Genomic DNA, 14,979 nt, shown 5'->3' with positions numbered 1-14,979 from the left:
ACCATTTACTATAGCAACAAGAAAAATACAGTACCTAGGAATAAAATTGTCGTCGTATGTCGGCAGCCGTCCGTCTCGAGAGACAATGGTGTAGCTTCTTAAGAGTCTATCTGCACCGCCGAGAATGGCTGTGCAGTCCGACTCGGGAGTGACACGGTATCTGTCTCCTCCCGTGTTGAATCAACATCTTACGATGACGTTGGAGTGTCCTCTCCAGTGAAGCTGAAGCTACAGAGCCTGGGCAGGGTGATATGGAGGGTCTGCTGTTGCCCATGCAGCAGACCCCCCCTCTCTTCGCAGCTGAAGGGTCCAAGGGAAAGACGGAGTCAATACAGCTTGGCTTCAGGTGCGCCGCAGGAGTTGCCGGTGTTGACTACAACGTCAAACCGCCTTAGGGACTCCGGCTCCGCATTTTCTGTCGGGGTTTACTCCCTTAGCCTTTCCCCTGAAGAGGTATGCCACAAGGCAGCGGAGGTTTTTTGGAGTCAGAGTTTTCCTTCTCTGATGTGCCCTGACTGGAAGATCGAACCAGCGACACTTAGCTCGCAGGCCGATGCTCAATCCACTGAGCCAAACCAGCCAGGGCTAGAATAAAATTAACCAAAGAGATAAAAGACCTGTACACTGAAAATTATGCAACATTGAAGAAAGAAATTAAGGAAGATACAAATAAACGAAAACAAATACCATGTTCTTTAATGGGAAGAATCAACATCATCAAAATGGCCATACTACCCAAAGCAATTTACAGATTCAATGCAATCCCTATTAAAATACCAATGACATATCTCACTGACCTAGAACAAATCCTCCAAAAATTCATATGGAACCAAAAAAGACCCCGAGTAGCAAAGACAATCTTGAGACAGAAGAACACAGCAGGAGGAATCACGATACCAGACATCAAACAGTACTACAAAGCCACTGTGATCAAAACAGTCTGGTACTGGCATAAGAACAGACATATAGATCAGTGGAACAGAATAGAGAGCCCAGAAATAAACCCAGGTCTATATGGTCAACTAATATTTGACAAAGGGGGAAGGAACATCAAATGGAGTGAGAAGAGGCTCTTCAACAAATGGTGTTGGGAGAACTGGACAGGTGGACAGGGACATGCAAAAAAATGAAACTAGACCACCAACTTACATTGTACACCAGAATAAACTCAAGATGGATCAAAGACTTAAATGTAAGCCGTGGTACCATAAAAGTTCTAGAGGTAAATATAGTCAGGAAAATTTCAGATATCCCATGTAGCAACGTTTTCATTGATATATCTCCTAAGGCAAGGGAAATAAAGGATAGAATAAACAAATGGGACTACATCGAACTAAAGAGTTTCTGCTCAGCAAAAGAAAACATCAGCAAGATGAAAAGGGAACCAACCATATGGGAAAATATATTTGCCAATGATACCTCAGACAAAGGATTGATCTCCAAAATATATAAAGAACTTACACGACTCAACACCATGAAGACAGACAACCCAATTAAAAAATGGGCAAAGGACCTGAACAAACACTTCTCCAGGGAGGACATACAGAGGGTCCATAGGCACATGAAAGAATGCTCAACATCACTAGCCATCAGAGAGATGCAAATAAAACCCACAATGAGATACCACCTCACACCAGTCAGAATGTCCATGATCAACAAATCAACAAACAACAAGTGCTGGCGAGGATGCGGAGAAAAGGGAACCCTGGTGCACTGCTGGCGGGAATGCAGACTGGTGCAGCCACTATGGAAAACAGTTTGGAATTTCCTCAAAAAACTAAAAATGGAACTGCCTTTTGAACTAGGAATTTCATTGCTAGGATTATATCCGAAAAATCCTGAAACACCAATTCAAAAGAACCTATGCACCCCTATATTCGTAGCAGCACTTTTTACAATAGCTAAGTGCTGGAAGCAACCTAAGTGCCCATCTGTAGATGAGTGGATCAAAAAACTGGTACATTTACACAATGGAGTACTATGCAGCAGAGAGAAAGAAGGAACTCCTGCCATTTGCAACAACATGGATGGAACTAGAGAGTATTATGCTTAGTGAAATAAGCCAAGCAACAAAAGAAAAATACCTATGCTATCACCTATTACAGGAGACTAATGAACAACACAAACAAATGAGCAAAATTGAACCAGAGGTATGTAAACAAGGAGTAGACTAATAGTAACAAGGGGGAAGGGGGAGGGAGAGAAGGGGGTAAGAAAGGGAAGGGTTTAGTCAAAGAACATGTATAAATGACCCATGGACATGGACAGCTGGGTGGGGACTGACAGTGGGAGGAGGGATGGGCAGGGTGTGGGGAAGCAAGAGGGAAAAAATGTGGGAGAACTGTTATGGAAAACAAACAACATTTTTAGTGGGGAAAAAAAAGAAAAAATAAAGAATGGAAAAGGAATTTTAGTGAATATTAGAAAGACAAGGATTTTCCTTCACACTGTATATTTTTCTCCCCATTTGATCTCTCCAGAATTTGGCATTCTGAAGAAGTAAGTAATGAAAGAATAGTATAGGGGACTTCCGGCCAAGATGGAGGCTTAGATGACATGCTCGGTCTCCCTCTACAACTAGAAAGGAATACAACTACCTCAAAACAAAAGATAACTAGAACTTCCAGAAAACAAAACTACACGGAAGCCAAACGTACGAAGTTATAAACCAGTGGTGCTCATCAGACAGGTAGGAGAGGCAAAATCGGGTGACGCTGTTTGCGGTAGCAGTGGGGACAGCGACAGGAGGAGCAATCCTGGCTGCAGTCGAGCCCAGACAGCTCGCGACCCCAACGCTGGGAAAGGCAGCCTCCCCATGGCCTCGGATGGAGAAGCCCAGAGGGCGGGAGGACGGATCCTGGTCTCCCAGTAGAGAATAACGGCAGGAATCCATCTTGGACCCCCGCCACCAAACAAAGCGCTGCAGTGCGGCGAAAAAGGTTGCAGACTGCCACCAGTCACCGCGTAGTGATGAGTATACAGGGCTCCGCCCCCCACAGCCTACCCAGAAAGCAAAGCAAAATGCAAATCTGTCAAAATGAGGCAGACAACTATAGAAATCCTGGTGACGCAGCTCACCAGGCAGCAGATGAAGAACCTGACAGCCGAACAAATAAGAAACCTGTCAGAGGCTCAGTTCAGAGCCATTGTTATCAGGTGGCTTACAGAATTAACAAAAGATTTGGAACAAGACCAGGAAGGATTGAAAGCCACTCATACTGAAAAGAACGAAAACACATACGAGACAAGTGGTGAGGAAATAAAATCCACAGATCAAATCAACAAACTGGAACATAGGGAAGGAACAAACGGTCAACCAGTGCGGAAAGAGGAAACAGAAAGTAAGGAAAGTGAGGAGAGGATCAGAAACCTCTGGGACAGCTATAAGAGATCGAACATATGGATTATAGGATTGCCAGAGGGCGAAGAAGAACTAGAAATTGAAAAATTAAGTGAAAATATAATAAAGCAGAACTTCCTGAACTTGGCGAAGGAAATAGACTTACAGGTCCAGGAAGCACAGAGAGTTCCAGAAAAACTGGACCCAGGGAGAACCACTCCAAGACACATTATAATCACATTTTCAAAAATCAAAGATAAAGAAAGAACCTTTAAAGCAGCAAGAGAGAAGAAAAGAATCATGTACAAAGGGGTCCCAATTAGACTATCAGCTGATTTCTCAAAAGAGACCCTACAGGCAAGAAGGGACTGGCAAGAAATATTCAAAGTAATGAAAATCAAAAACCTACAGCCATGAATACTCTATCCAGCGAAGCTGTCATTCAGAATACAATGGCAGAGAAAGTGCTTCCAGGACAAAGTAAAACTGAAGGAGTTCATTAGATCCAAACCACTATTATATGAGATGTTAAAGGGACTGGGTTAGAAAAAAGAGGATCAAAACTATGAACATTAAAATGAAATCTGCATCCCAAGAACCAACAACAGAAGCTAGGGAATTGAAACAAAGGCAAACTAAATAGGCAACAAGAGTGGAAAAAGAACTATAGGTATGGGAAACATACTGGGGAAAGGTCAGCGAGGGGGCGAGGGGGAGAGGGAGGGAGATAGTACAGGAATTAAGAAGCATAGTAGGAGGGAATGGAATAGACAGGAAGAGGTTGAGAAGAACTGTATGCACAACCAATGGACATGGACTAAAAGCGGGGGACAACTGGAGGGAGGGGGGCCACCGGGTGGAGGGGAGCAGAGGGAAGGGGAATTGGGACAACTGTAGCAGTATAATCAATAAAACATATTAAAAAAAAAAAAGAATAGTATAGGAAAGGGAGAAGTCAAGGAACTTACATGCATGACCCATGGACATGAACTAATCAGGGGGAGGGCTGCTAGAGGATAGTGGGGTACTGGGAAGAGAGGGCAAAGGGAAAAAGATTGGGACAACTCTAACAGCATAATCAAGAAAATATACTTAAAAAAAAAAGAAGTAAGTAATGAATGACATAAGGTTCTTTGCATAAAACTAGTAAGACCAGTTGTTAATAGAGGTTTTTTTTTGACCAAGACTTCGACTGGAATGTCATGCCTAAAGGAGACATGCTTGGGCTCTGGTTGTTACCAAAAAGCCCTGAGGAACTGGACTTGATTTTTGAAGGTAATAAAGGTCCACGAGAAAAGAAGGCCTGGTACCGTGGTTGGTTGTGCGGTCCACAGCAATCTTTCCAGGGAAGGAATGAAGGTTGTTTTCCTGAAAGATGGCTAGAAGGGACCTTACGGCACAATGGAAAACCCGAAGGACTTGGAAAAGACAGGTGGTTACAGGCAAGGCTGACTGGCAGGTATGTGGCTCAGCTTCTGTGCCCTGAAGGGCAGACTGAAGGTCACCCTAAATGTTCCTTGTGTAAGTTCCAGCAAAGCAGAACTAAAGATCATAAGTGATCATTTGCTGCTCTTGTTGTGTTTATGTAAATGAACAGGATAAGTTAAAAATGGACTTAATGTGGTCCCTTTAATGACAAGGAGGGTACTCTTAAGGAGAAAAATAGTGAAGGGAAAAAAAAAGAAATTAAGAAACAAAAAAGTGTTTTTTTCTATCCACTTTTTATCATTTCTAGCACTCTGTTTCTTGGAGTAGATTCAAGATTTCACTTATTATCATTTTTCTTCACCAAAAACACTTTATTTAAGATTTCTTGCAATGCAATGCTACTGAAAATGATTTTTCTAGGCATTTCTGTGTCTTTAAATTTTTTTATTTCATCTCACTTTCAAAAAATGACATAGATTTATAGGTTTACAGTTCTTCTCTTTCAGCTCTTTAAAAATATTTTTCTAATATTTTTCTATTAGTGTCTGGTTTGCATTGTTTCTTTTTTTTTTATTAAGCAATTTGTTCTTTGTGTTAAAGGCCATGAAACTGAGTTTATTGTGGTAAAATATATAACAGAATTTACCATTTTAACCATTTTTAAGTGTTCATTTGGTGACATTATGTACGCTCACACTGTTATGCAGCAATCACTGCCATCCATCTCCAGTACTTTTTTCAGCTTGCAAAACTGAAACTCTTAACCCATTAAATAATAAATCTCCATTTGTCCCTTACCCTGGACCCTGGCAAAACTTATTCTACAATATTTGTTCTTTTGTGACTATCTCATTTCACTTAGCACAATGTCTTCCAGATTCATGAATGTTGTGGCATGTGTCAGAATTTCCTATCATGGTTTGCATTATTTCTGATGAGAAGTACACCATCCCACTTTTTCTTGCTTTTCCTCCAAGCACAATGTACTGTTTCCTGGTTACTTTTCAATATTCTTATTTGTTACTCAGTTTCATCAATTTGATTTGGATGTGAGTCTCTGGGTAGTTTTTCATGCTTTGCTTGTGGAATTTTAAATTTGCTGAATATTTTGAGTTTGCTTAGTTTCTTTTTTTGAATCTATGTGCTCATATTTTTTATTAAATTTGGAGCATTTTCAACCATTATTTCTTGTAATATTTTTTCCTGTCTCTCCTTTCTTTCTGTTACTCCAAATATATAAATACATAAGTAATACCACTTGTTATTGCCCCAAAATCAATGAAGATTTTTTTCTTTTTTATTTCCTTTTCCTTTTTTTTTTAAAATCCATTCTGTGCTATAATGGATATTTTCTGTTGACTATTTTAATGTTCACAGATCTTTTCTTTTTCTTTTTTTCAGTATATTTTATTGATTATATTGTTACAATAGTTCCAATTTTTTCCCCTTTGCTCCCCTCTGCCCAGCATCACCCCTCCCCAGCAATCCCCCCCACCCAGTCCATGTCCATGGGTCATACATATAAGTTCTCTGACATCACCCTTTCCTATATTATTCTTTAAAAATATTTTTTAATTAATTATTTTTTTAACAATAAAAAGTAATCCCCCCCCCCCCAGACTTAAGACACTTTATGATCTTATAAAGGACAATGGGCGAAGGTCTTGAGCTCCTCTAGCTGCTTCAAGCTGGACATGGTCATCATCCTACCTACCCTTGGGTCCAGAAATCCCTAATAAGAGTGTGGGTGTGGAGGGGAGGGTGGCCTTCCCACATGGGGAAGGATCTTGAAGACTCCAGGTCAATTGGCTGTTCCCAGACAATGGCATGTTTGGTTTAACAGGTTGGCGTCCTTGTAGTATTCTGGGGGCAACAGATTTGGCAACAATCCATAACCACTAGATGACAAAAGGCAGGTATTAATTTTTCAATGTCCCACATTAGGGAAAAAAAGGGCTTCTTTGGAGGAAGGTGTGCCAGGTACATGTCACCTGTCCAAAACCCTTTTGTCCATTATACTTCGTTTGGGCTGAGGGAAATATTTTAGGTTTCCCCCCTCTCAGAGCTCTGGGCCCTTTCTGTCCAACCCATTAGGATAGAGAAGAGAAACCAGTTTTAAAGTGAAGCCCACAGACCACCCCATTCTTCACCAACCCAGCCACTTAGTTCAGCCAAACTGTTGAGTCTTAGGAGGCAGCGATGAGATCTTTTCTTTTTCAGTGTCTCATTGCTGTTACATCCTTTTAGTGAATTTTACATTTTAGATATTGTACTTTTAGTCTTAGAATTTTCATTTGATTTTTTGTGTAGTTTTAATTACTTCATGGCAGTTCACTATTTGTTATATCATTATCTTCATATTTCTTTAACTTCCTGAATATGTCTATGTTAACTATTTAAAATTTCATCATCTCTAATTCCTGGATCATTTTTCTGTTGATTGAATATTCTCCTTGTCAAGGTTACATTTTCCTGATTCTTCACATGATTTGTATTTTTTTAATGAATAATGGACATTATGGTTGCCACACTGTTGACTATGTATTTTGTAGTCTTCATTAAAACCATTTTCTTATGTCAGACAATTAATTTATTTCCACATGAGCTTGATAATTTGAGACTTCTAAGGCTTATTAGCGAATGTTTAGAGTAGCCTTTACTCTAGGGCTAGATTAGCTTTGATTGTAAGGTATAGCCTTGCTGGGGTCTTGATTCCCAAGTTGTTCAACAAGTTCTCTCCTCTCAGTTTGATCAGAACTTGAACATTACTCAACATTCGAGAGTATGTTGTTCAGCTAACAGCTGTGCTTTGGTGGTTCTTTCTTTGGTGGTTCTTTCTTTGGTGGTAGTTATTTCTTTAGTATTTGTTTTTTTGCCTGTTCCCTGCACAGCCTAATATTTGGTCCAAAACCCGGAGATATTAGTCTGTATATTTCTGGTGCTCCTTTTGTGCACAGCTCCTTCCTCTCCCAGTTTTCACAAATTCTAGCTGCTTCATTGGGCCCAAACTCCAGTCTCTGTTTCCTCCACTCAGATAGACCACAGTGCTTTGTTTTATCCCCCCTCCCCTGCACTGCACGCTGGGAAACATGAGATGCTGCATGACTCACCCCATCTCCTCGATCCTACCCCTTCTCAAGGATTACAGTCCTGAATTGCCTGTTGTCCAACACCTCAAAAACAGTTATTTCATATATTTTGTTCAGTGTTACCTTGTTTGTAGCAGGAAGGCCATAAAAATTGTAAGCATTTATTTTATTTTATTTTGTCCTGGTTACACCTTTTATTATATCACATCTGTTTATCTTTCATTTATTTATTTTTTATTGAATTTATTGGGGTGACATTGGTTCACAAAACCATACAGGTTTCAAGCATACAACTCAATAAAACATCATCTGCACATTGCGTCATGTGCCCATTCTTCCCCAGCCCCTTTGCCCACCTCCACCTACCTCCACCCTCTTTTCCCTCTGTTTATCACCACACTGTTGTCTCTGTCTGTGTGTTATGTATTTATGTTCTTTGGCTAATCCCTTCACCTTTTATCCAGTCCCCCATCCCTCCTCCCTTCTCCTCTCTGACAGGGGCCAGTCTGTTCCATGTATCCATGCCTCTGTTTCTATTATGTTCATCAGTTTATTTTGTTCATTAGATTCCACATATAAGTGAGATCATATATTTATCTTTAAGTGGTCACTTTTTTAAAATTAATATTTACATATTTTAAGTTGGTTGTTTATTCACATAGTTCAGAAATCAAAGTATATAAAAGATATATATTGATATTGATAAGCTTTGCTTCATTTCCTGTCCTAGCCACACTATGATCTACAACTTTTATAGATAGCTACATTTATGAGTTTCTTATATATTTTCAGTATTTTATGCGGATATAAGCAAATATGGATATGTAATATTTTCTTCTCCTATTCTTACACAAATATAAGTATTCTATATACACTGTTGTATGCCTTGCTTTTTCATTAAATATTTTACTACTAGAGATTTGTGATTGTCAGTAAAGAAATTTGTACATAAACCAGTTTAATCTGTTTGCAGATAATCTGTATAGCAATCTGTGGGCTTGTTTTCTGAGTCACAGAGTAAAAACCTGTGTAGTTTTGACAGGTTTCGTCAAGCTGCCATCTAATGGGGGACTGTTACCATTTACTTCTTACTAACAATATATGTGTATTTCTCAGCCTGTCATAGAGTAGGCTTTCCAACTTTTGGATTTTTGCAATATAAGTGGAGGAAAATAGTTTCTTGCTATAGACTTAATTTGCATTTCTGTTTTGTAAATGAAGTTGAGCATTCTTTAATGTTTAAGTTTCTTTTATTATTTTCATGAACTCTTGTTTATGTTATGTCTTGTTTTCGATTTGTAGCATCTTTTAAATAATATGGCAATGAGTTCTTTGTAATATTAGTTGCAAATGTTTTTCCTACTTTTTCTTTCAACCTGCTTTTCTTATTTTTTTATTTTGGCTTTGCCATACATATCTAATACAACCATTTCTAATCCATAGGTAAATTATTTGAATCCTCTTAAAAACTTTTCTTCACATATCAACCACTTGATTTTCTTTTTTTTAATTCTCACCTGAGGATATTTTTTTTCATTGCTTTTAGAGAGAGGAAAGGAAGGGAGAGAAGAAGGGAGGGAGAGGGGAGAGAGAGAGAGGGAGAGAGACATTGATTGGTTGCTTTATTGAACCTGCCCCGACCTGGGATCGAACCCACAACCTGGGCATGTGTCCTCACCAGAAATCGAATCTGTGACCTTTCATTCCACAGGGCGACACTACTATCAACTGAGTCACACCAGCAAGAGCTGATTATTTTTTGATTGAATGTCTTTGTTATGATCAAAGTAGAACACACATTTCTCTCCAGCCCACTTAAAATGTGCACACATTGGAAACCAGTTTTTCATCCATTTGTTCATTCATTTAACAATCATTTAAGAGCCTATCGTATGCCAGGAACTGTGCAAAGTCTTCTATAGAATGCAAAGGAAAATTTAGTATCCCATCCCTAATGGTCAGTGCTATGTGGGAGAGACGTGAAAGAGCCATCTTAGGTTGTCAGGTGCTATGGAAACACTGAGGGGGCACTGCCACGGTGGCTAAGGAGCAGAGGTCAGGGTGGCTTACACATGTTATGCGCAGCTAAAAGCTAAGTGAATAAATGATTTAAGTTACAGAACTGAACTGCATTGTATTAAGAGCAAGGCTTTAACTTTTGGATATATGATCTCTTGGTTCTATTTAGAACTGAATTTCTGTCTTCCTGTTCAATTATATAAAACTTGAATTGGCCTTTGTTCCAGCTTTTCTAAAACTGTTTCTACTTCAGGTGGTGTAATATTAGCTGCTGATTACTCTCAACTTGAACTGAGGATCTTGGCTCATTTATCCAATGATAATCGTCTCATTCAAGTATTAAACACTGGAGCTGATGTTTTCAGGAGCATTGCAGCTGAATGGAAGATGATTGAACCAGAGTCTGTTGGGGATGATCTGAGGCAGCAAGCAAAGCAGGTAATTCTAGAGAACATGCTTAACATAAATGAGAATTTTAATGATTCAAAAAAGTTGAAAAATTATCTTGATAATTTACAGTTGAAGACTGATTTCTTCTCTTTTGATCTTTCAAACCAAATTTATCTGAGCCTGTCTCATGATATAAAAAGAGTGAGACTTAGTCTAAGGCAAGTTCATGTCTGAAAGACCATGTGCATTAGTGGCAGATACTGTGGTGGTGGTGGTGGTGGTAGTTGGTGTGTGTGTGTGTGTGTGTGTTTAAAAAATCTCTTTCTGGTCTGTAAGCATTTATATTTTCACCTTTCTGTTTTCACACAGCATTGAGCCACAATGCTTTTTATAAAAAGGTGCTCTCTAAATGTTTGTTGAAAAATAAATATTGGTGAGCTGTGGATTTTTAACTGATAGCTAGCTAATCTACCTGTGAAACTTCATTCTGTCCTTGGACCTTTCAGGTGGGTCCACATTAATTTCTACTCCTGAGTGACTGTCAGGCACAGGAAATCAAAGGCCACATTTACACCATTTCTGGCCTGAATTAACTCTGATACTTCCTTACTGCATGACATGTGGGAAATCTAATGCCATTTTCAAGAAAGTAAGACTGGTGGCTGAGGTAAAGGCACTCCAGTTCCACCTCTAAGTTCTTGCTTTACTAGTTTTACATTTACTTAATTACAGCTGTAATTCTTGAGTGGCTCATTGGCATGAAATACTTTCTGTCGTCACTGTCTGTGTAGCACTGACACATGTTTCTCCCACGATTTAGGAAGCCAGCTTTGTCTTCTCTTTTTAATCTCCTTTAGGGTCCTGTATTTAGCAAGAATTAAATCCTAGGTAAAATAGGTAATATTCTAATATTTAATCCTCATAGTAAATCATAAAACAGGTATTATTGTTCTCATTTTATATGGGAGGAAACTGAGGCACAGAAAGCTAGTGATTTCCTTAAGGTCTTATTGCTATAAGTGGTAGAGCCAGGATAAGTTCATAATGCCAGAATTTAGACACTCTGACTCTGTAACCTAAACATTTATCCCCTGATGATAGCAGCCTATATTTAACGAGTTCTTGCATGATTTAATAGTGTTTATGCTATAGCAGTATTTTCCCCCTAAATTACTAGGCACTGAACCATCTAATCCTTGAGTCTTACTGAGATCTCACTGGCACTAATGTCTGAGTTAAAAAAAAAGTAGGTGTCACAACAAAATAAAGCATAGAAAGATCAAAAAGAAAAACAAAAAAGAAGGAAAATAATCGTCTCAATGTATTTGAGAAAAAAGAAAAAGGAGAAAAAAAAAAACCCTGTAGTTATCTTATCATATTAAAGGTGTTTTGGAATTCTGATAATTATTTTTTGTCAATTATCTTCTTAAATTTTATTTAACAGCATATATATAGAACTTGCTTTATGTCATGCAGTTTCCTAAATACTTGTAACAAATAACTGATTTAATCCTAACAATCCCATGATATGGATATTACTATCTTCATTTTAGGAAAGAAGAAAACAAGATGCTAAGAGTTTAGGTAGCTTGTGCAAGAAAATACATCTTGTAAATGTTGGAACTAGGATTTGAATCCACATGATATTTATTATTAAATGAGAGTTTCTTTGTTGACCTACTTAGACCATTTTCCTTCATTATGCCAACAATTTCATGAGTTTGTATTTAACTCAAATGAACTCTGCACTTGTGGGATTTCAGGTGGCTATGAGGTGAAGAGGATATTTATTTCCAATAGACCTCCCCATTATCAAGTTCTTTTAGTGCTGTCTAAGGGTTAAGAGAGGAATGTTTGTATGCTTTTCTTTCCTACGCCTAGGCAGCTCTTTAAGCAGAAGTTAATGAGGTTATGAGGAGTTATGTGGAGTAGAAAGCTGCTCTGAAGACTTCTGGATAAATGACAAAGAGTCAGAAATAAATCTTTCCTTTTAAATCAATAGGATTACTTTCTTAAAACGCACAACATTCATATGCATTCATATTCGTTTCTATCCTGCCCTCCTTTCCCCCTCTAAAAAAGTGTCTTGCTAAAAGGCAGAAAAGATGTTCATTCACTGGATATCATCTTTATGGCTCTAACCCACCAAAAGCAGATCTAATAGTTTCTTTGACTCATTATGAAATAAAAAGCTTATCAAATTTCCCTCTTAATGAACTTTTTCTATTTGCATTTTATGTAGTTATGACCTTTAACTTACTTACTGAATGTGATGACCTCCTTTCAGATTTGCTATGGAATCATTTATGGAATGGGAGCAAAATCTTTGGGAGAGCAGATGGACATTAAAGAAAGTGATGCTGCTTGCTACATTGAGTCCTTCAAATCCAGATACACTGGTAAAGAGGCCTTGAGTGTTCCCTTCTAAATACTGTTCTTTTCAGCTGTCTTCCTATATTGTAGTAATTTTAAAAAACTTGTTACAGAATTTTCTATTAACATTTCTATTAATCAGAAGTTTTCATTAGACGTGTTAATTAAATAGCATTAACCTCATTACGATTGTTTACTAGAGGTGCTTTCTTCATAAAAGATGGAAATGGAATAGCAAAATATAGTTGATATATATGTTACTGTGTCATTGTGACTATCTCATAAAATCTTGGAACTTTCCTGTGCTTTAGGTTTAGTTTTAATATGAAACTGTAAAGCATGGAGTAAATGTATGAGAACCTCTGAGAGAACAATTGCTGTTATAGAGCAGTTTGAGTGTGATTGTTTTAAATTATCTTTTCTTTTGGAAGTTTATTGAGGTAAAATTTACATAGAATAAAATTCACTTTTTAAAGGTGTATAGTTCTATGAATTTTGATGAATGCATACAGTCATATAATCTATACTACAACCAAGATGTGGAACCATCACCCCAGAAAGTTCTTGTATGCTTTTTGTAATCAACTCTGTTCCTATCCCCAGTCCCCAAAAAGAAACTTTATTTACACACGACATGATCTTGTACATCGAAAATCATATGAATTTTACAAAAACAACTACTAAAACAAAAAACTAAATTTAGCAAGCTCCCACCATACAAGGTCAATTTATAAAAATCAGTTATATTTCTACTAGCAATAAACAATTAGTGTATGAAGTAAAAATAAAACCATTTACAATAACATCAAGTACATGAAGTACTTAGGTTAACTTTAGTATTTCAAGATTTTATTGAAAACTCCAAAGCTCTCCTGAAACTGAAGAATACTTCAGTAAATGGAAGTTTTACCATATGAATTTATTAGAAGGCACAATATTAGTATGATGACAATTCTCTGTAAAGTATTCTATAGATTCAGTATAATTCCAATCAAAATTTAATTAGAATCTTGTGAAGAATTAGACAAGCTGACTCTAAATTTATATGGAAATTAAAAGGGACCAGAATAACTTTTTTGGGAAAAGTATAGTGTTGAGTACTTATAATCCATATGGTTTCAAAACTTATTATAAAACTACAATATTAAGATAGGCATAGGGTAGACATAGAGAACAATGGATCACAGTAAAGGGTACAGAAATATATATGTGGTGAATTGACTTTCAACTAAGTTGCCATATAATTCAGTGGAGGAAAAATGGTCTTGTCAACAATTGGTATTAGAACAGCTAGACACCAGTATGGGAAAAAAGTGAACTTCAACTTTTATCTCACACAATATTCAAAAGTTAAGTTGTTATGGATCATAGACTTAAAAAAGTAAGGCTAAAACTATAAATCTTCCAGAAGAAACAGGAGAAAAGCTTTGTGACACTGAGGTAGGCAGATTTCCTAGTTGATAATAACACTGAATCATAAAAGATAAACATTGATAAAAGATGCCATTAAGAAAATGTAGCCCTGGCTGGTGTGGCTCAATGGTTTGAGTGCCAGACTGCAAACTGAGGGGTCATCGGTTTGAATCCCAGTCAAGGGCATATGCCTGGGTTGTGGACTAGGTTCCCACTTGGGGGGCAGGCAAGAGACAGCTGATGGGCGCTTCTCTGGCGCATCAGTGTTTCTCTCCAACTTCCTCCCTCCTTTCCCCTCTCTCTAAAAGATAAGTAAAATCTTTTTTTTTTAAAAGTGTAAAGACAAGCCACAGACTGAGAGTAAGTATTTTCAGTTTTTATTATCTAACAAAGAACTTGCATCCAGAATACATAAAGAACTCTTAGAACTCAATTCTAATAAAGCAAACAATCCAATAAAATAAAGGTCAAAGATTTGAACAGACGCTTCACAAAAGAAAATACCATACACATATATGAATGACCACATCAAAAATTATCATTGTTAGTTATCAGGGAAAAGAAAATTAAAATCACAAAGAGATACCATTACAAAAATAAAAAGTTATTAAAATTAAAAACAATTTATCTCTGCACTCACTGGTATGATCTCATGACTTTCTTCTTTCAATCTGTTAATAAAGTGTGCTGGTTATGTTGTCTGAAACTCCAAATTAACTATATTTTATTGTTATTCTATTATAATTGTCCCAGTTTTTCCCCCTTTGCCCTCCTCCCCCAGCCCTCCACTCTCCACAGCCAATTCTCACGCCATTGTCCTTGTCCATGGGTCATTTATACCTGTTCTTTGACAAGTCCCTTCCCCTTCATCCCAGTTAGTGCAGAAAACACATGGGATTAAAAACAGTAACTATTCATGGAGGAGAA

The 14,979-nt window shown here is 37.7% G+C and overlaps 1 protein-coding gene across 1 annotated transcript in view; it reads left to right on the top strand.

The window, feature by feature from the left end:
- POLQ (DNA polymerase theta) overlaps positions 1 to 14,979 on the top strand; it is a 138,607-nt gene that overhangs the window by 97,352 nt on the left and 26,276 nt on the right. The window contains exons 25-26 of the mRNA XM_090277130.1: positions 10,130 to 10,314; positions 12,554 to 12,665. Of these exons, the coding sequence (XP_090133256.1) occupies positions 10,130 to 10,314; positions 12,554 to 12,665 (297 nt within the window). The remainder of the gene's footprint in view (positions 1 to 10,129; positions 10,315 to 12,553; positions 12,666 to 14,979) is intronic.

Source organism: Furipterus horrens, unplaced genomic scaffold, assembly GCF_987537825.1.
Source record: "Furipterus horrens unplaced genomic scaffold, mFurHor1.1.pri manual_scaffold_1, whole genome shotgun sequence".
NCBI lineage: Eukaryota > Metazoa > Chordata > Mammalia > Chiroptera > Furipteridae > Furipterus > Furipterus horrens.
This window is presented reverse-complemented; position numbering and strand designations above follow the sequence as displayed.